At 47.3% G+C, this 20342-nt stretch overlaps 2 protein-coding genes across 3 annotated transcripts; one reads left to right on the top strand and one right to left on the bottom strand.

The window, feature by feature from the left end:
* Nucleotides 1-1723: 1723 nt before the first annotated feature.
* On the bottom strand, nucleotides 1724-11470 carry GET3 (guided entry of tail-anchored proteins factor 3, ATPase). The gene is made up of 7 exons (XM_083185267.1): nucleotides 10554-11470; nucleotides 6033-6180; nucleotides 5687-5835; nucleotides 4340-4490; nucleotides 4138-4245; nucleotides 2403-2600; nucleotides 1724-1973 (listed from the first exon to the last, which is right to left on the bottom strand). Exons 1-7 carry the CDS (start codon nucleotides 10694-10696, stop codon nucleotides 1842-1844), a joined length of 1029 nt encoding a protein of 342 aa, XP_083041393.1. The 5' UTR covers nucleotides 10697-11470; the 3' UTR covers nucleotides 1724-1841.
* On the top strand, nucleotides 11069-18944 carry TRIR (telomerase RNA component interacting RNase). 2 transcript variants are annotated; one of them, XM_083185268.1, is made up of 3 exons: nucleotides 11088-11922; nucleotides 17670-17750; nucleotides 18406-18944. In XM_083185268.1, exons 1-3 carry the CDS (start codon nucleotides 11290-11292, stop codon nucleotides 18511-18513), a joined length of 822 nt encoding a protein of 273 aa, XP_083041394.1. In that variant the 5' UTR covers nucleotides 11088-11289; the 3' UTR covers nucleotides 18514-18944. The 2 variants fall into 2 exon arrangements, with proteins under 2 accessions (XP_083041395.1, XP_083041394.1); XM_083185269.1 differs by lacking the exon at nucleotides 18406-18944 and having other exon boundaries at nucleotides 11069-11922; nucleotides 17605-17744.
* The last annotated feature ends 1398 nt before the right edge of the window (nucleotides 18945-20342 follow it).

The following is a 20342-nucleotide window of genomic DNA, read 5'->3' on the forward strand; positions in this document are numbered from 1 at the left end:
ACACAGTGAACAGATCCCCCCCTGTATAACACACCCCCCTGTATAACACACAGATAGTGATCACGCCCCCCCTGTATAACACACAGATAGTGATCACGCCCCCCCTGTATAACACACAGGTAATGATCACCCCCCCCCTGTATAACACACAGATAGTGATCATGCCCCCCCTGTATAACACACAGATAGTGATCACGCCCCCCCCTGTATAACACACAGATAGTGATCACGCCCCCCCTGTATAACACACAGGTAATGATCAACCCCCCTGTATAACACACAGGTAATGATCACACCCCCTGTATAACACACAGGTAATGATCACACCCCCTGTATAACACACAGGTAATGATCACACCCCCTGTATAACACACAGGTAATGATCACACCCCCTGTATAACACACAGGTAATGATCACACCCCCTGTATAACACACAGTGATCACGCCCCCCCCTGTAGAACACACAGAAAATGATCACGCCCCCCGTATAACACACAGATAATGATCACGCCCCCCGTATAACACACAGATAATGATCACGCCCCCCGTATAACACACAGATAATGATCACGCCCCCTGTATAACACACAGATAGTGATCACGCCCCCGTATAACACACAGGTAATGATCACCCCCCCCTGTATAACACACAGATAGTGATCACGCCCCCCCTGTATAACACACAGGTAATGATCACCCCCCCCCTGTATAACACACAGGTAATGATCACGCCCCCTGTATAACACACAGGTAATGATCACACCCCCTGTATAACACACAGTGATCACGCCCCCCCCTGTATAACACACAGATAATGATCACGCCCCCCTGTATAACACACAGATAATGATCACGCCCCCCTGTATAACATACAGATAATGATCACGCCCCCCCCCCGTATAACACACATATAATGATCACGCCCCCCGTATAACACACAGATAATGATCACGCCCCCCGTATAACACACAGATAACGATCACGCCCCCCCCCCCCCTGTATAACACACAGTGATCAGGCCCCCCCCCGGTATAACACACAGTGATCACGCCCCCCCCCCCCCCCTGTATAACACAGATAGTGATCACCCCCCCCCCTGTATAACACACAGATAGTGATCACGCCCCCCCGTATAACACACAGATAATGATCACCCCCCCCCCTGTATAACACACAGATAGTGATCACGCCCCCCGTATAACACATAGTGAACACGCCCCCCTGTATAACACACAGATAGTGACCACGCCCCCCTGTATAACACACAGATATTGACAACGCCCCCCCTGTATAACACACAGATGTAATGATCACGCCCCCCCCCCCTGTATAACACACAGTGATCACGCCCCCCCCCTGTATAACACACCCCCCTGTATAACACACAGATAATGATCACACAACAGTTCAGGGTTTTTTTTATAAACAGAATTTAATAGTCGCTCCAGTCCCAAGAGCACTACAGAGTGTGGGAGGGAGGAGGACTGTATACGGCGTACACTGTAGTTACAGTTCCTGTGGTGGTCATGCTCTTTACTGATATATGCTGCATCATTCTCATGAGTCAGTGAACATATGAGACAAATAACAAGGGAGGGAGACAGGGCAGACAGAGAAAGCACGGAGATCGCAGTGAAATGGACTAAGTGACTTGTTCCCGAAAAATCCAAAAATAAATAGGCCCCTCCCAAAAATAAAAGGGTGGGGGGGGGGGGGGGGGGGTTTGGCAGGAAGTTTTGGGAGGGAAAAACCTGGTCTGTCAGCTGGAGAGGTGGAGTCTGCCTTGCTGGACTCTGTAGTGCTTATGAAACAGTAAGGTAAACGCCTAGCCCCTGACACCTCACTTCTCGATGGGGGGGCTGTATGGTTCCAGGAGGAGGTTGGAGAAGGTGTTGACATTTTCTGCACCCCGTACTTCATGTGGGAGAAGAGGAAGCTTCACAATGTGGAAATCTTCATAGAGATCCTCCATCTAAGAGAATGGGAATTGTATACGTCAGTTAGTTACACTCACCTGTTTGGAATGATGTATGCCACCTAGTGGTAGAAGGAAGGTACTGCATATCATATCGTTCACTGGTCTTCAGGGAGAGCACAACAGACCTATAATTTGCTGCACCTAGGGGTGGGCTGCATGGCAGTCATACATGGAGACCAATCACCCCAACAAGCGTTGTGGCTAGTCCCCTATTTTCCCAGAAGCCTCTGCATCCTGCCAGCGCCTATTACCGCGCCTTGTCCTTGCCCCACGTTTCTCTGCTGCTGCTCACCATCTCCTCCTGCCTAAACACCACTTCTTGTCTGTCTTCCCTTCTCTGACAAGTCCCCCCACCTCTATCCCCTCCACCCTACCGTCCCTCTCTCTTCTCTCTTCCCTCCTCCCCCCCCCCCCCCCGCTTACCTGGTCCAGGTACTTGGACTGGATCTTGTGCCTAGCCTCACACATCCTGCACGGTTTCTCGGGTTCAGGGAACACCAGCTGGTTGACAATGATGTTGTGGGTGTCTATCTTACACTTGGCCAACTCCTGGATCAAGCGCTCAGTCTCGTACAGCGACAGAAACTCAGCGATGCAGACGCAGATGAACGTCGTCTGCTCCTGTTGGCGGAGAGCAAAACCGAATGGTCAGCGGTTCCTGAACTGCACAATACAAATGGGGGGTGAGGTCATCTGATGGGGGAAGGGCACCGTAACCAGGCAGAAGGAGATCTACCTAACAGTCATTTGTATCATCACACCAAGACTACTGCCCTCTAGCTGGGTCTCCCAGCCAAAGGATAGCACCAATTACAGCTGGTACAACATGCAGCTGCCAGGCTATCAACCAACCTTGTTCTAGACATATAACATTTACTAAAATGGGATCTAAGCAGTCCCCGAATCAGCTTCCGATCCCTTACTGCACCACCCCATTACTGCGATCTGTAGATGAAGGACCGGATTCATCTGGGGGGGGTGGTCGAACTTTCAGATTGGCTCCGACTCTATGGAGCTCGCTTCCCCTCACAGTGTCAGTGGCCTCCACCTCAAGAATCCTTCAAAAATGAACTCAAGACTTTCCTGTTTATGCAATTTTTTTCTCTAAAGTAGTGGTGTTCTTCAATGCAAATACAAAGCACTTTGAGGTAAAATTTACCAAGATGGGAGTGCTATTGAAGATGGGATGTTGCCCATAGCAACCAATCAGCTTCTACTTATTTATTTAGCACCTTTTAAAAAGATAATAAATACAATCGGATTGGTTGCCACGGGCAACATCAATTTTCTACAGAACTCTCATCTTAATAAAATTTACCCATTGGAATAAAAAGTGCTATATAAATAACATTATTATCGCTATTATACTATTATTATTCAGTGTTCAGTCTGCAACATTATCTCTAATGCCCCCCCCATACATTTATTTACAGTTTCTGAGATGTATTGCGCCAAGTCCCCGATCCCCCGACAGTCATGTCAAGGAATCGCGGATACTAAACATATTTAAAGATCCCAATCCCGGTTCAAGATCCCCGATGAATATATATCGTACATCATTGCTGGCCACTGATCGGGAGTGCCAGAGTGTCAAGGTATCTGGAGAATACGCCCGCAGATGTATGGGGGGGGGGGGGGGTGTTTACGGGTGACTCTGTCCTAAACACTGCAGAGTATGCTGGTACCACAAAATGTTCATAGCAGTAGTAGTATTAGCGATACCTACTATCATCATCAACTTTGGCTCTATGAACTAAATGCTTATTAGAATTGTATTATAGCCTTTACCCGACTGCTGGCTCCACCCCTCATGTGGGAAGGGTAAAATAGGGTGGAGCAAATAGATTTTCACCCCACCCAGCAGTGAACAGAGGACTCGCATTGGCTGACTTCAGGATAGGCAAGTGCTGTGTACAATAACCCTAAAGACTGGATATAGGTAACCCTGATGGCAAACAGGACAGGAGCCACTCAGAGCCCACACACACACATAACCTCTAACAGAACATATAAACATATACCTCGAGTTTAGATTTTACGTTCAATTAAATAGGTATTTTTTAAACCCACAGGACATAGCGACTTCCATGGATGGCGGCTTATTGTAACGCACAACAGTCCACCAGTCCTGCGTATGCTACAGCGATAAGTCTCTCACCGGGTCTTTGAACTGTTCGCTGACTGATCGGATGACGGGGAGAGTCTCCTCTAACTTGGAAGCGAGCTGGTCAGCATTCATGTCCCCCAGCCCCAGCATATTGCACATCTGGAGGATAGAAAGTGGAAGGCGGTGTATTAGGACTGAGCGTCCCCGAAGCTACTAGGATGACCGGCAGCCGTAGGACAAGGAAAATCCCCACCTGAGATATAAAGGGGCTGATCTGGTTCTTGATTTGCATCAGTCTTCCCAGGCCTCGCTCTACAATGGTTGGGAAGTTGAGGAGCCGAAGCGTGTGTCCTGTAGGGGCCGTATCAAAGACCACCACCGAGAAATTCATCCCCTTCACCAGCCTGAGGGAAGCAAGCACAGACAATTCATACACTTCCCCCTGATGTCCAACATCCTGCCATGTAGAAAGCTTCCCTCTCCTATGCCACCGGTAACCTCTCCACTTTCATCATTATACTCACCTGCTATCTGCAAAACCCTATTAGCCCGGCCCCTGAAGTAAGTGGAAGGGCTTATTCATTAACATGATGCAAAGATTCATTCGGCAGCCAATCAGATATTGCCTTTCTTTAAAGTAACGTCATTACACAGCTGAAAGCCAATATCTAATTAGTTTCCACAGGTTATAAAACATTAAAGCTCTTTGCACGGTGCATGGACCACTGCATACACAGCTTTGCTGTACAGGCCAATACCCATTACAGACCGCCCAGCTGGCAGTAACAGTATCTCACTCAAAACTAACAGTGTAACGGACAGACACGCTCCCCAACGCGCGGAAAAAGGTCTTATGGGTGTAACGGTCATAGAACATCTGCTGATGACGAGATCCCACCACTGGTTCCGCACCCATTCTGGATTTGTCATGTCAACCAGAGCTACCGACTTGACACAAAGATATAGGAAGGAGTAAGTAAGACTAGGAGAAAGCAGGACAGACCCAGTTCCAGCAGCAATTTGGGGTTTCATATTTCTATTTTAATAGGGCTATGCCCCTCCCAACACACACACACACACACAAACGGGACAGATCAGAATGAAGGCGCTATAAAAAGGTGGCTACAATAGAATAAACTATATCCGTTTTATATATAGCAGCAGCAAGTTCATGTGATTTTGCGCGCATATTATATGGATTGGATCAATCCTCATCGGATACCCCCTTTCACATCACAAAAATAACCTGGGTCGATCCCAGGTTTTGCCTGTTCAACCCGGGTCTCTGTGCGATGTGAAAGTGTCTTTTTCAATTTCCTGGGTCCAGCGACCCTGGCATTCCGACCTGGGTTAAAAGAAGGGTTAATCACTGGTCAGACCCAGAATGCTGTGCAGTGTGAACAGGTAACCCAGGTTGAGTGACCTGGTGCTTGTTCACACTATGGAGGAGGCAGCGCTTGGACAGCGTCAGCTCCAGGTGCTGCTTCTTCTCCCTGTCCCCCTGGCATACAGCAGCATCTGAGAGACTGGGAATACACACCTCAGGGAGGCTTGCATTGGACTCCACATACAGGGACAGACAGAACAGACCGGGGCTCACCTCATCACCTCCGCGTAGCTCATGGCCTCATCTATCCCAGGGAACGCACTCATGGCTTCCTGCATCATCTTCTTACCCATACTCAGCATGTTGTCCTCCTCAAATATCTCATCTGGCAGCTCCGCCACCCCAAGGCTGGGATCTATCTCCTGCACAGGAGACACGGGTGTTAGTCACCCACACTGCGGGTATGGCACGTAACGAAAGTACCCAGTCTCAGCATGAACACAGAATAAATTACCCGATAACGTCCAGTTCATGAATACTTGCTCTACATGAAGCTGGAATATATATGTCGGAGAGAGTGGTGCATGTGCCCAGCTTACAATGTATGGAGTCAGCTCACCATTGCAAAGAGGTTATCATAACCGCGAACTTTGGTGGGGACCTTGGAGAACTTCTGGTCAAAGGCGTCAGAGATGTTGTGAGCGGGATCCGTGGAGATGATCAGCACGCTCTCCCGTATCCGAGACAACTGCACAGCCAGACTGCAACTACGGGGGACACAGACACCAGGCTCAAGTCACTACCTTCCAATCTAGGCTAATAGCTGCCTCAAACATACAGTATCTGAACTGAAGTCAGCTCTCTAATTATAATAATAATAATAATTGTATTTATACAGCGCTCTTTCTCCAATCTGACTCAAGGCACTTAACAGATAGAATGAATGTAATACAGTACAGGAACAATGAAGTAAAGAAAAGCTTTTCATAAACTAAATTACAGAAAGGCTTCAGTAAACAGGAAAGTCTTGAGCTACTCTCTCTGGAAAAAAAACGAATACAGAAAGGGCCTCCCTCATCTAAGGATACAAGTTCCTCACTTTATACATTTCTTAGGGCCTCTGTGGAACATTCCTCCTTGCAAACAGATGTAGTGCGATGGCTTGAACATTTTCCCTCCCTAACCACTGAAGTCCTTCTTAAAATGTTGGAATATTCCATCACAGCTTTTAATATGGCAACATATATGGAAATGTACCTTAATCTCTCTCATAGATCTTATATCTCCCCTATATCTCCCCTATAGGGGATTTCATAGAAACATAGAATGTGACGGCAGATAAGAACCATTTGGCCCATCTAGTCTGCCCCTTTTTTATCCTACAGGTAATCTCAACCATATTTGATCCTTATTTCTTTGTAAAGATATTTATATGCCTATCCCAAGCATGTTTACATTGTTCTACTGTCTTAGCCTCTACCACCTCTGATGGGAGGCTATTCCACTTATCCACTACCCTTTCTGTGAAGTAATTCTTTCTAACATTTCCCCTGAACCTACCTCCCTCCAGTTTCAGTGCATGTCCTCGTGTTCTATTACTTCTTTGCCTTTGAAGAAAATTCCCCCCCCTGTACTATGTTAAAACCGTTGATATATTTGAAGATTTCTATCATGTCCCCCCCTTTCCCTTCTCTGCTCCAAACTATACATATTAAGATCTTTTAGTCTTTCCAGGTAAGTTTTGTGATGTAGGCCATGCACCATTTTAGTTGCCCTTCTTTGTACAGTCTCTAATGTATTTATATCCTTCTGAAGATATGGTCTCCAGAACTGGACACAGTATTCCAGATAAGTCCGTACCAATGACCTATAAAGTGGCATTATTACGTCATTTTTTCTGCTACTGATTCCTCTCCCTATGCAACCAAGCATCTGACCAGCCTTCCTCATTGCTTTGCTACATTGCTTTCCTGCCTTTAAGTCACCTGAAATAGTGACTCCTAGATCTCTTTCCTCCTCAGTAGTTTCCATTTTAGTACCCTTGATACTATATTGATCCTTTGGGTTTTAGAGTCCCAAGTGCATAATTTTGCATTAAACTGTAGTTTCCATGCTCTTGACCAATTCTCAAAATTACTTAGATCAGAAGTCATTTGATTTACCCCTCCTGGTGTGTCTACTCTGTTGCATATCTTTGCGTCATCTGCAAAAACGCATACTATCCCTACAATACCATTTGCAATGTCACTAACAGTACAGATCCCTGGGGTACTCCACTGGTAACATGTCCCTCCATAGAATGCACTTCATTTACTACAACTGTCTGTTTCCTATCCTGCAACCAGGTTCTTATCCATTTAATTGTTTTATAATCCAATCCCACACTTTCAAGTTTATTTAGCAGTCTGCGATGTGGGACAGTGTCAAATGCCTTACTAAAGTCTAGATATGCCACATCTACAGCCCCCCCTTCATCTATTATTTTGGTCACAGAGTCAAAAAAAGTCAGTAAGATTTGTTTGGCATGATCTCCCTGCAGTAAAACCATGCTCTTTTGGATCCTGTAAATTGTTTAATTTAAGATATTCCACTATTGGAATTTAGACAGTCCTAATTGCCCCAAATGTATCCAGGCCCCAGCAGACTTGTTTCATTGTTTTTTTGGTCTTGTCCTATTAGTAAAGGATTTTGGAGACAAGTTTGGTGCTTTACGATAGATCACTTTGTTACTTATGCCCCTTTTAGGCCACGTTGGGCGATATTTGGTTTATTATCCTCTGATAACAGAATTGCTTGGGATGCCCGTAAATTGCTTTTAGTGAAGCTTTACTTTATTTTTCATATGTGCTGGTTAGAGGCAATGCTCCAAAAAGAGAAGCGTACCAAAAAAGTTTTCGTAGCACAGAAGTCCTACCACTCACCATAAAAGAAAATATTTATAAGTGCTTTTGTAATACCTTATTGTATGAAATACTTATACTGTATTTCTCAATGATCCTCCAATAACACTCGGATTCTGTTTATTATAAAAAGGTCTTGAATGTTAAGCCCCATACAGACGGAGCGATTAGTCGCTCAGCAACCAAATTGCTGAGTGTCCCGTTCTCATCAGCGACCAGTGATGGCCGCTGATGAAAATGGGACACTGCCATGACCACTGCAGGGCTGCGTATGTACGGGGCTTTACTGTAGTTGAAAAACTGGACATTGCATTTACTGTTATGGTTCCTAAAGGGTACTTGTATTGTAATCTTTTATATATGTTGTAGGTTTTCAGCAGCTTTTTATTGCATTATTGAATCCAAATATCAATCATCATCCGATAGGATCAAGCAGTACAACTGTCAAACATCAGGGCAACCATCCCCCGGAGTGATGCCCGGTACACACCAGGATGACCCCGCTCATGATTCGTCCGACCCGCTCACAATCACGCGGAGCGCATGACCCACTGGCGATGTGCACCATGAGTGATCCGATCGCGACCCACACCCAGGTGTATGGTCATTATTCAGATCCTACCTGCTGCAGGTAGGATCTGAATAACGACCGACCGACCCACAGGGCCGCGCATCGGATCGAGATCGGACCAGAACAGGCAAAAAAGGGCCCAATCTACATCCAGTCGGTCGGGATTGGATCTAGATTGATGGGATTGGGCCCTTGTCGTTCTGGTGTGTACCCTACATGAGTGTAATGCTAACTTGTGTGCAGACCTTTCTCAAGACCGCAAACTCCATCCAGTGGATATGCAGGGCATGGCAGAGGGTCAAAGAATGTGTAGATTAATAATGTATAGGACCCCGCTACGCAAGACAGATTCCTATTGGCCGGAGGGGAGGATATAGTCCCGGTTTGGAAAGGAGAGATCACACTGACTTATTGTACCTTGAAAAAGACCCCAGCGGGTTTGAAATGCGTTGGAGAAGGCTACGGGCAGCGTAGTGGTGTGGTGAGCATACAACTAGTAGCGTCTATTTGGAAGGTGGCAGAGTGTCCTGTACTCTTCATTTGCCTTTATGTGCATCTGGAATGATTTGGCTACAGTTCGAATACCTCTTGGTAATTATTCCACCATGCTGGACAACCCCTATGCCATGATTTGTTTTTATGTGTGATTTATTGTTGTCATTATTTTTAGTGTGTATAAAAAAAGCTGTATTGCATTATGATATCCTCTCTCTAATTCACATGCTCCATTTGTCCATGAGAGGGAGGAAACAACTGTGGTCATACAGAACACGAAAGAATTTGGTCAGGAAAAGCGCCAGGTTTACTCTGCGTGCTATTGTTTTGGGGTGTAACGTTTGCTGGAGGGTTTTGGACATCTCTTTGTGTTCAGACCCGTCAGGCCTCTCTTTAATGCGCAGGGATTATATTCTTGTAGCTTTTATTTTATTTAACCAATCAGATTCTGATCGCTTGCTATGGGCAACATCTCCACTTTTAGAAACGGCAGTAAATTTACCCCCATGGTGAATGCAGGAGAAATCCAGGGGATCGGAGTGGGGACATCTCAATAATTAAGTCAATGGGAAAGTTTGGCTCATTCCCTGTTGTTGCTTCAGTTACAAATCCAAATACATTTTTTTTTTAAATAAATATAAATCTATTATAAAATTTCTCAACACTTTGGCGGTGCAAGATGAATAAGGGGCAATGGCTGCAATGTGCCTCAGTGATGGTTTTGGGTCATTACCTTGCCCCTATTACATCATGCATCTAAGATTACAGCCCCACTCTGGCCAATGCACAGGGAAGTAAAGCATGAGGGGGACCGCACCGGGAAGTGAGGCACAGCACAGGAAATAAAGGCAAAACAAGGGGGAAGATGGCATGTGGGGCACCGCAGGGGGAAGCTGACCAAAAGGGCACCGCAGGGTCTTATTGCTGATATTATTACATAAATAATACATATATAGGCCATGACCTCAAAATCCAGAAAGACTAGAAAGACTATGGGAGGAAATACTGGACTTGTAGTTCCACCAGAGCGGGAGAGGCTGGGTAACTACCTAGAAACACCCCATACAGAGAGATGGCTGCACCCACATCCTCCTCTTCACCCCCGCACAAGTGCGCAGTTGGTACATCCCGCCTCCTCCCAGATGACATCTGCCCTCCTCCCCCTGTAACTCACCTGCAGGTAGTCTTGCCTACTCCTCCCTTCCCTCCCACGAAGATCCACCTGAGAGACCGCTGCTCTATCACGTTGCTGAGAGTGGGTTCCAGGGGCTCCACATCTGGGGCATCCTCAAACTCATCATCCACCGGCGCTGCCATCTTTCCGCTGTGTCACGTGATTCCGAACAGCCAACCTTCTCATCGCTAGGACCGACCCAATCAGACAGGGTGCTGAGCCCCCGCCTCTCCACTCGCCAATCACGGTGGCGGCGCTCGTTTGTGCAATAGGCTGATTGAGATGCCAATCAGTGCCAAGTGACGCTATCCAAATTGCCTTCGTGATTGGCTCACTGCCTTAGCATGCTGACTTCTGATTGGCTAATCTGGATGCCTATCACTGTCAAACGCATGACAACAAAACGTAATCACATCGGCACATCCTCGATTTGCTGATTGGCCGGCCTTCGTGTCAATCAGCACCGTGTTTCGGCTATTTCCTTCTCCCATTGGTTGAGCGTCTTGTTCGTCATTTCCTCGCCGCGATTGGCTGGCGTCACACCGCTAGCGTTCCACTGTTGGCTGCTGCGTTGCCAGACACCCTAATGACTCCTCCCCTACCGACTTCACCGCGGAGGCAATAGCATCCGCCATTTTACCACCGCACCGCCGGTTTTCCCGCCATTTCCTTGCCCCGGCGGCGGGTCCGGTCGCTGCCTACTTGTGAGGGGACGGGGCCCGCTGCTCGCCTAACGATGACGGAAGAGAGGCCGCGGCCCGGCTCGGAGGAGGACAGTGACGAGGCGGGGGAGAGTGAGGAGGCCGCAGAAGTCCCAGAGCTGCCGGTAACGGACGCCCCGGAGGAGGAAGAGGAGGGGGATGATGAGGGGGAAGAAGCCGCCTTACCGGAAGAGCCGCCGCCGCCGGCGGAGGAGGAAGTAGAGGCCCCGCTACCGCCCCTGCCGCCCCCGCCCCCTCCGGCCCAGCTGCCGCCCCCTCCCCCTGCCGACCCCCCGGCCCCACCACCACCGCAGACGTCCCGGCCTCCGCTCCTTCGGATATCCAGGCCCCCGCTCCACTTGGCACCACGGCCCCCGTTGCTTGGAGTCTCCCCGGCCTTCCACCAGGCTGTGTGTCTGGACTCCTCCCCGCCGCCCCCGTTCTTATACAGTACGCCGGTGGTGATGTACAACCCGCAGCCCCCCGTCGTCGCCGCTGCTGCTGCCGCCGCCGCCTCCTCCTCCTCTGGGGGGGTCAACATCTTTGCCAACGACGGCAGTTTCATGGAGCTCTTTAAAAAGAAGATGGAGTCCGGCAGCAAAGAGGAGGCCCAGGCCGAGGAGGAGGACAAGAAGCCGGAGCCCGAGCGGAGGAAGCCCGTCAGCTTTGTAAGAGACCACCACAGGGCTGCCTGGGGAACCACTGCTCTATAGTGTGTGTGTGTGTGTGTGTGTGTGTGTGTGTGTGTGTGTGTGTGTGTGTGTGTGTGTGTGTAATGGTGTGTACACACTTGTACAATCTGCATGAGATCCAGATGAGATTTTGACTTCTCATCTGGATCTCATGCAGATTGTATGGGTTTTATCACAAGCAATCAAGATGCGTGCTCCCAAATCTCAGCAGAAAGTCTTGGCTGCCCTGTCTATATAGTGCAGATCTGCACTATATAGTCTAAATTGTATGCAGATAGTCTAAATTATATGCTGATAGTCTAAATTGTAATCTCATCTGGATCTCATGCGGATTGTACAAGTGTGTACACAGCATAAGGTTCCCATCCGCTGGCGCAATCTGAACTCTTTTTTTCATCCGGTTCCGACGCATCGGGGCGAGAAATCGGATGATTAGTGTCAGATCGCATGTGGTTTTCCTCTGATCTGCGATCCCATGTGCGTCAGATCGGAGACGGAGATTGTCATGGCTGCCACAAGTATCTATTGGATCCCGAAGCCATGACTGAAGCTGCCCATACAGTTAAACTGATCCGTTTTGGGCTAAATCGCATCATGCAATGTGATGAGATGAGAAGCTAGTACAAAAAGTATGCGCAGCACATAGTTTTTGTACCGTACCATGAGATGCGCGCTCCTGCGCATCTCAAAATACAGAACGGCTCCGTGTATGGGCAGCTTGAGATAGCATGTGATACATCGTACGCTGTCAGTGACTTATGCCCCTTCCACACCGAGCAGAAAATTACCATGTTAAAAATTTCAACCCGGTACTTTGCTGAATATACAGACATTTTGTAAGCGATCTCACTAGATTGCTTAAAAAAATGCCCCTACAACATGTGTGTAGGGGCCACAGTAATAGCGATGCACGGCCCCGCGCCTCACTATCACTTGACGATTAATATCTACCATGCTCTCCGGTGAGAACACTGGCCCTGCCAGATCGCCCAGCACACAGCAATGACGTATTGCGCTGTGCTGAGCGATCATACACAAGCGTTCTGAGCCATCTAGCATCGCCCAGAACGCTTCAGCATCGCTTTTGTGTGGGCCCTTTAACACGGGTATTTCTTCAGTGTGAAGGGGTCAACCCGGGTCATAAAATCATAGGTCACAACAATGACCCGGGTTGACCCTTTCACACTGAAGAAATACCCTTGTTATTCAACTAGGTAATTTGCTGCTCGGTGCGAAAGGGGGGTCAGAATGTGCCGGGCAAAATTATGCTGGCTAATTGCCAAGTCACAGGTCTGAGGGGTATTATGTGATGCTATAGGGAAGAGAGGACACACTGGTAAGCAGGGGGGGTGCACAGGAACCTTTTTAGATTGATCTACTTGACCAAATGTATGTAGATGCATTTGACCAGTGTTGCTCTGATAAAAGACATAGGGGAGTATTCATGTACGCTACGTAAAATAAATGACTACTTTACTCTATACATCGCAACAGTTCGATGCAATGTACACATTTGGTAAGTAGCAATTCATGTGTATACTCACCTTTCCGGCATACCAATGTGTGGTATCTGGTATCAGTGGCGCTGTCTTCTGATAGCATTGTTCTGACCCAATGACTTTAAAAAGATAATTAGCAAGAAAGTGTACTGGGTGATTCAGTGCGCACAACAGAAAATCCAAAAGCAGCTTAATAACAGTTTATAGGTGTCATTCAACAACACCTAGGCATGGAGTACAAGTGAAGAGGTGGAAAAACTGTTATAATAGCGCTAAAGGTGTTCCCAAAAACGAATCCTTAATGTGACAGTCACAGAGTAATGGATTAATGTCACCAAAGTATGTCCCCTGTAGGGATTCCGGAATTACAATCCTCCAATGATTATACTCTCCCGAGGTAGATCAACATATGAAGGAAACAAAAGTGGTGGAATAGTGCATAACGTTTTAAAACAGGGTAAATTTTAATAACAAGTTTGCACTTACAATTGAGCAGATAAAACAAAGCATGTAACAGTTGCGCTCGAGGCACACTGTGTCACAGGAACAGTCCAGGGTTCAGTCAAATCCCAAGCAGTCTCCGGATACTGAGATGGGTCAGAGCCGTGGGTCCCGTTAATGCCGTCGGAGCGGTGATGTTTACAAGGTAAGACACGCCAAATGCATTTCGGACCGCCAGGTCCTTCTTCAGCAGCGTCTGCTGAAGAAGGACCTGGCGGTCCGAAATGCATTTGGCGTGTCTTACCTTGTAAACATCACCGCTCCGACGGCATTAACGGGACCCACGGCTCTGACCCATCTCAGTATCCGGAGACTGCTTGGGATTTGACTGAACCCTGGACTGTTCCTGTGACACAGTGTGCCTCGAGCGCAACTGTTACATGCTTTGTTTTATCTGCTCAATTGTAAGTGCAAACTTGTTATTAAAATTTACCCTGTTTTAAAACGTTATGCACTATTCCACCACTTTTGTTTCCTTCATATGTTGATCTACCTCGGGAGAGTATAATCATTGGAGGATTGTAATTCCGGAATCCCTACAGGGGACATACTTTGGTGACATTAATCCATTACTCTGTGACTGTCACATTAAGGATTCGTTTTTGGGAACACCTTTAGCGCTATTATAACAGACTTTAAAAAGATGACAGTTCGGTAATTATTTTGGCTTAAGGGTGCCTTGAAAAAGTCACGGAGACCCAAAGGGTGCCTTGGGCCGAAAAAGTTTGGGAACCACTGGTGTAAGCTATGGTAGCTGGTCACATGGCGGATCCTGTGTGTTCTCGCCAATAGAAGCTGCTTGCGGTGTTATTGTGCCCCTGTCTTCTGTGTTTCACACATCCAAACTTATTGTCATGGTCATATCTACAGTCTCGGATGGCATTTTATTTGGGGGGGTGGGGTGGAAGTGCTTGTTCACTCTACATTTACTTCTGTTGCGAAATCAGTGGTTTCATCAGACAACTTGACTAATGGGTTTCCTACAGAGCAGTTGGATTGTTGCTCTGATCAGGTGCTTTTTGGGTACGGGCGAGGTATGACTGTCCGACGGTCAGGATCCCGGCCGACGGTACACGCTATTCTCCCTCGTGGACCCCACAAGGGAGAATAGTCCCTATTGGTTGGGATCCTGACTGCCGTGCAGTTGAACCATCAGGATTTCGGCGTCGGTATTCTGACCGGCAGGATCCCGACGGTCGATAAGTCATTCGGAACCCTTGGGCACAGGGGAGACTAATTCTCGCAGCCTCCTTCTGTGATGCGTGGAGAAGTTGTCCACTTCAGTCAATCAACTTGCCTCTGTCATTACACCCATGCTAAAAGTGATGGGTAGAAGTGGATTGGTTTCTATGGGCAATGTCTGCACATCTCTTTGTCTCCCCATATTTGACCTCCAGATATTTTCCTTGGTTCCCAGTCAGACGAGTACAGGTAAAACTAAGAAACAAACCGCCATGCCGATAAATTCTTTATTTTCCTTTTCTAGTCTTTGTAGTCTATTTGCACAGATCAGTCCACTTATATCCAGTCAGAGAGGAGCAGTGCCTCCCTCCTATGGGGTTGATGCACTTGTTTGTATTGTAGCGTCTGTCTGAAGAGCCTGGGAGCTGATCAGTTTGTGTTTTGTGGAGCCTGCACTTGTCCCGGATTCCTGCTTTCATCCTACTGAGGATCCCAGTAGACATTTGTGTAATAGTACTTCAGGGCCGGTCATGAGTGCTTGTGTGTGGCACTTTGCATGGGTGAGGAAAGATTATTAGCAGGGCATGTCTTATGGGGCCTACACACATAGCGACTGTGCTGAGCTATGTTCAGCACACACACAGCGCTGGGATCTGAGCGAGCTGTCAGCGCCAGTGTTCTTTACTGAGAGAACACTGCCGCTGACGAGATTTATGGTTCCTGCTGATTGTTCTTTCTACCAGCGATAACTCTGCTTGGAGCCGTGCACTGCTACCGCTGGCCCCTACACACAAAGATGTAGTCAGATTGCTTAGAAAATGGCTAAAAATCCCAGTGTGTAAGCCCCATAAGGGAGTGAGGGAGGGGCTATTGTGAAATGTACGGTGGTTCATGGTTTGGTTTATTTCTTACCTCTCGTTGCAGGATTTGTGGTTGTACTAATAGTATACTAATGTTTCTATATTGGAAGCACTGCATTCTCACATGTTGTGCTGTGTACACGTATATACATTATAGCCGCTGTGTGAGGGGAGGTGTAGCTGTCTGGTATTTTTCACAACAACAATATTATTGGAGTACGCCAGATCAATGAATCATCATAACCCCCCCCCAACACTAGAAATTCATATCATTCTTCATGTGTCCAGCCCGGGTGTGTTTTCATAATGAGACGCACAGTCCGTTGTAAAGAATAATCTTTTATTTAAAAAGATACCCGACGCGTTTCATCAGAACGACTTCATCTGGGGTAAAAGCAAATCATGGATCAAATGATTGGGATCTAGGCATTAGGAAATGCTTTTTGTAATGATTTAGTTTTCAAATGGAAAAATTAGGGACAGGGAGAATCTAATAGGACGAGGGAACGTGTTCCAATGAAGGGGGAAGCTTGTGCAAAATCTTGGGTTCCCACATGGGATGCAGTGACCAGGGTAGTGGAGAGGCAACAGTCATTGGCTGACTGGAGAGTGCAGGAGGGAGTATGTAGGGAGATGATGTTGCACCTAAGTACATTGTGCACCAGGTTCTGTAATGTGATATTTGTCTAGAAACGGGTTTATTGCATCATGTGATGTGTATGTGGTGTACTCTCTTCTGGGTGCACTTCCTCCAGACAGGAGCCTGGATTACTTCCAATGATCATTCTATTGTGTGTCATTACTGTAAACTACATGGGATACAGTGAGCAAGTAACATGAAGTCAGGCAGGGTCAGAGGCCAGCATTGCATTATCTAGGTATAAACCTTCTCTTAACATGAAATTGTAGATAGCTATAAAGTTATTTGGGTATGGTGGTGCTAGCATATTGTCTGTCTGTAGGATCCCATGTAAGGGGACACAATTCAGGGGGGTGGATTAAACTGTCGTTTGGGCACCTGACAGCCATTCATTACTGCTCCCTTCCTCCTGAGTGGCTAGCAGAAATGAGTGGAAGCCCAGCTTTTACCAGTCATATTCATTCTTCATCAGTGCTAAAAGTTATGTGCACCCATTTTATTCACTGGTGTTGGTGGGTGTGACTGTCTCCCTGTTTAAGTGCTGGTGCAAAAACAATTGCCTTCCCCCTGTGTTCTACGTGGGGAACTCAATTGTGGTGCATTTGGGCATAAGTAATGGGCACCCAAAACAAATAAATGGCTCCTATAGGGCAGCTTTGGTGTTAAACCTACAACAAGCTCAGCCTTTTGATTTACTTTTTTCTTTTTATTATAAAAAACTTTGTACACAATTTGTTACAAGTGGGTATCTATGTATTTGTGTGGTCCTGCAACTATATACACTGTGTGTGTATATATAAATATAGATGGATAGATAAAGCGAGAGCTTTTTTAAAAAAAGAGCACACCCTTCTGACCCTAGCTGGGATCTATGGGAGGGAGGGTACAGTACAGTTGTCTGGTTTCTGTTGCACTGCTGGTGGGGGGAGTATATGTGCCTGTCTAACTCAGGCCTCCCTTATATTCTGTCATATAGAGGGACACAGAGAGGCTGCAAGGGCTCGTATAACGGTTGCAGTCTTCTGTCCCTTCCACCCCCAGGTGGGCAAGCGTAGAGGAGGGGCAAAGCTGGCCCTGAAGACCGGCATGGTAGCCAAGAAGCCAAAGTCGGAAGATGAGGAGGTGAGAAATGACTGTTCTATGTCTGTGGTCTCCCTTGTCTGTGGTGGTGCCTCCCTGTTACCATATACTTCAGTTCCTGCTGTTCCCATCTGCATGCTGTCACTCACAGCAAAGAGTAAAGCTTTATTGTACATCGTAGTCCTGGATATGTTTTACATAAGGAAATGTTTACGGTGATCACTGGTGTCATCTGGTATTGAGTCATAATGGCTGATTCCACATACTGTCCGATCCAGGGTGGTGGCATAACAGCTTATGAGCCCAACCGTAGAGCACATGATTCTGGGTTTTACAAATGCAAGGTATAACTTGATCAATGTAAACAAATATATATCTGTAAAGTGTTTACACCCCTGGCATGCAATGTATGTCCTATCAATGTTTAACTGCTTTCAAAGTCTGTGGTGACCAGTTCCCAATTGGTGGACATTAACCCCCCCCTTGTCCTTCCCTATACCGCCAGATGTCTTTAAAAAACCGTACAACAAATCTGCCATATTGTGTTACATCAACTACACATAACTGCCACATTAACGATTTACAGATCCTGCACCTCATGTGTGGTCAGATGTAGCGCGTCTCTTGGCACTGCGCGATCTGTGTTGGGGTGTTCCAGCTACATAATGTAACTCTCCATTCTCTGCTCCTCTCCCAGGTCCTGTCGCGCAAAGGAGGTGCTTGGGCACAATACATGGCCGAGGTGAAGAAATACAAAGCGCACCAGTGCAGCGATGACGACAAAACCCGACCGCTAGTGAAATAACGCCAAGAATCACAGACTCGTGCTGCACAGTGCTCTGGGGATGGCTTGGGCTTTCCAAACTAGAGCGTTTTTCTTGCCCCACCTTCCCTCCTGTTGCAGGCTCCTCTTGCTGCCCCTGTTCCTACACTGTGGATTATACATTGCTAAACCCTTATTGAACTTCTTATGCTTTATGGGGGAAAGAAGAGACTTTCTGATTGGGTCCTGTAATGCATTGCTGGCGACTGAGGAGACCTCTGGCCACAACCAGTCTGTGTCCGTGATGCAGAGGAATATAGATAACGCCTTTTATTTTATATATCTTTTTTTTGTTTTGTTTTCCTGCGTGGGGCATGACTTTTATTTTTCAAATTCTGTTTTGTAAGAATGCTTGTGTTCCGAATATCCGTGTAGAATATTGTCCTCTAAACTAAACGTACCTTCACCCTGAATCTATTCCTGTCCCATTGATGACTTACTGGAGTTGTGCTAAAAGAAAAAATAATGTGTGTGTGTGTGTCGGCTTCCCGATTCCCTCCCCCATTGCTTTACTGATACACTGCATGTACTGATTGGTCATTGGTCGGAGTACATTGATGACTTTGTTTTATTCAGACAAGGAAATCTGTTGTCTCATTCAGGCAGCTCACAGCCATCGCAGGCACTAGTGTGGAAGGAGGGTGCACAGGAAACCCTCACTGTTACCAGGAAGAGACACTTACACCCTTTTTACACCTCCACAAAAACTCAGGTTCTTCCCTCGTGGACCGGGTCAGCGGCGGTGTAAAAGGGGTTAACCCGTGTCCCTTTACATAGGACTTCTACTCAGGTCCTGACCAGGTTAGAACATGGGCAGGACCTGGGTAGTGGGCAGTGTAAATGGGTATGACGGGTCTTCCTGTCCCGGCTCCCATTTACAGCAATGGGGGAAACCCAACTTCCGGACCGCAGCGTCCTGCGGTTAACATGGAGGTTGGGCAGGGAGGAGGTGTGTGGCATCCATTCACCTCGCGGACAGGGGGGTGCACGGAGGCTTGGGACGGTAGCTTACCTTGGTGCTCGGCGGAATGGGGTCTAGCGCTTGGAGATGATGTCATCTCCAAGCGCCGCCGTTTACACTGCAGGTCGGCACCACAGTGCAAACGGTCCAAAATACCAGGTCGGATACAGGATTGTGGTGTAAAAGGGGTATTCTAGACACACAGCACTTGGTGAGTGCAGGACACATAGTTTGGCTATTCTGATTTAATGCAGTGTAATGGGAATTGTACATTGTAGAGAATTCTTTCTCTTCGATATGGATAATGGGCACTTGTTTCCTAGCACGGCGCCCATCGGGTCCCATCGCATACCTTAACTTAAGGTATGCGATGGGACCCGATTTTCGGGCTTTTTTGGAGGTTTCCCGACAAATGTAAAATCGGGTCCATCGCATGGAATGCGATGCGACCGACCCGATTTTACATTGTAAGCATTGTATGTAATGTTAAATTCCTATGTAAAATCGGGTCCATTGTATGCCATTATAATGGCATGTGATTAGACCAATGCGATGGACCCGATTTTACATAGGAACCAATGTTAAATGGCCCCCATACCCAATTTTTGATTGTATACCCACCCTGATGGGTAATTTCTATGTCAAATGCCCCCCGCCACCCCACGATGAACGCCAACCCGAAGCGTGCCGAGCGCAGCGAGTCCACGAGGGGTGGCGGTGCGCGTCCTCCGACCTTTTCATACCCCCACTATCCACGTCGGCGTGGAGTTGCCGAAGCGTGGCGAGACCCGCGAGGGGACACGTAATACGTCTGAAGTAATGCGCGTCCGCTTGCCTCGCTGCGCTCGCC

This window comes from Crinia signifera, chromosome 4 (assembly GCF_055691185.1).
Source record: "Crinia signifera chromosome 4, ASM5569118v1, whole genome shotgun sequence".
Lineage (NCBI taxonomy): Eukaryota > Metazoa > Chordata > Amphibia > Anura > Myobatrachidae > Crinia > Crinia signifera.

What these genes read in the sequence shown, in the direction of transcription:
- GET3 (XM_083185267.1), bottom strand. Translation starts at nt 10,696, where the DNA reads ATGGCAGCGCCGGTGGATGATGAGTTTGAGGATGCCCCAGATGTGGAG. An exon ending in GTAGGCAAGACTACCTGCAG is followed by an intron (nt 6,181 to 10,553) that starts GTGAGTTACAGG and finishes TGTCCCCCGTAG; the next exon opens with TTGCAGTCTGGCTGTGCAGT. An exon ending in ATGATAACCTCTTTGCAATG is followed by an intron (nt 5,836 to 6,032) that starts GTGAGCTGACTC and finishes TCTCCTGTGCAG; the next exon opens with GAGATAGATCCCAGCCTTGG.
- TRIR (XM_083185268.1), top strand. Translation starts at nt 11,290, where the DNA reads ATGACGGAAGAGAGGCCGCGGCCCGGCTCGGAGGAGGACAGTGACGAG. An exon ending in GGAGGAAGCCCGTCAGCTTT is followed by an intron (nt 11,923 to 17,669) that starts GTAAGAGACCAC and finishes TTCCACCCCCAG; the next exon opens with GTGGGCAAGCGTAGAGGAGG. An exon ending in CAAAGTCGGAAGATGAGGAG is followed by an intron (nt 17,751 to 18,405) that starts GTGAGAAATGAC and finishes CTCCTCTCCCAG; the next exon opens with GTCCTGTCGCGCAAAGGAGG.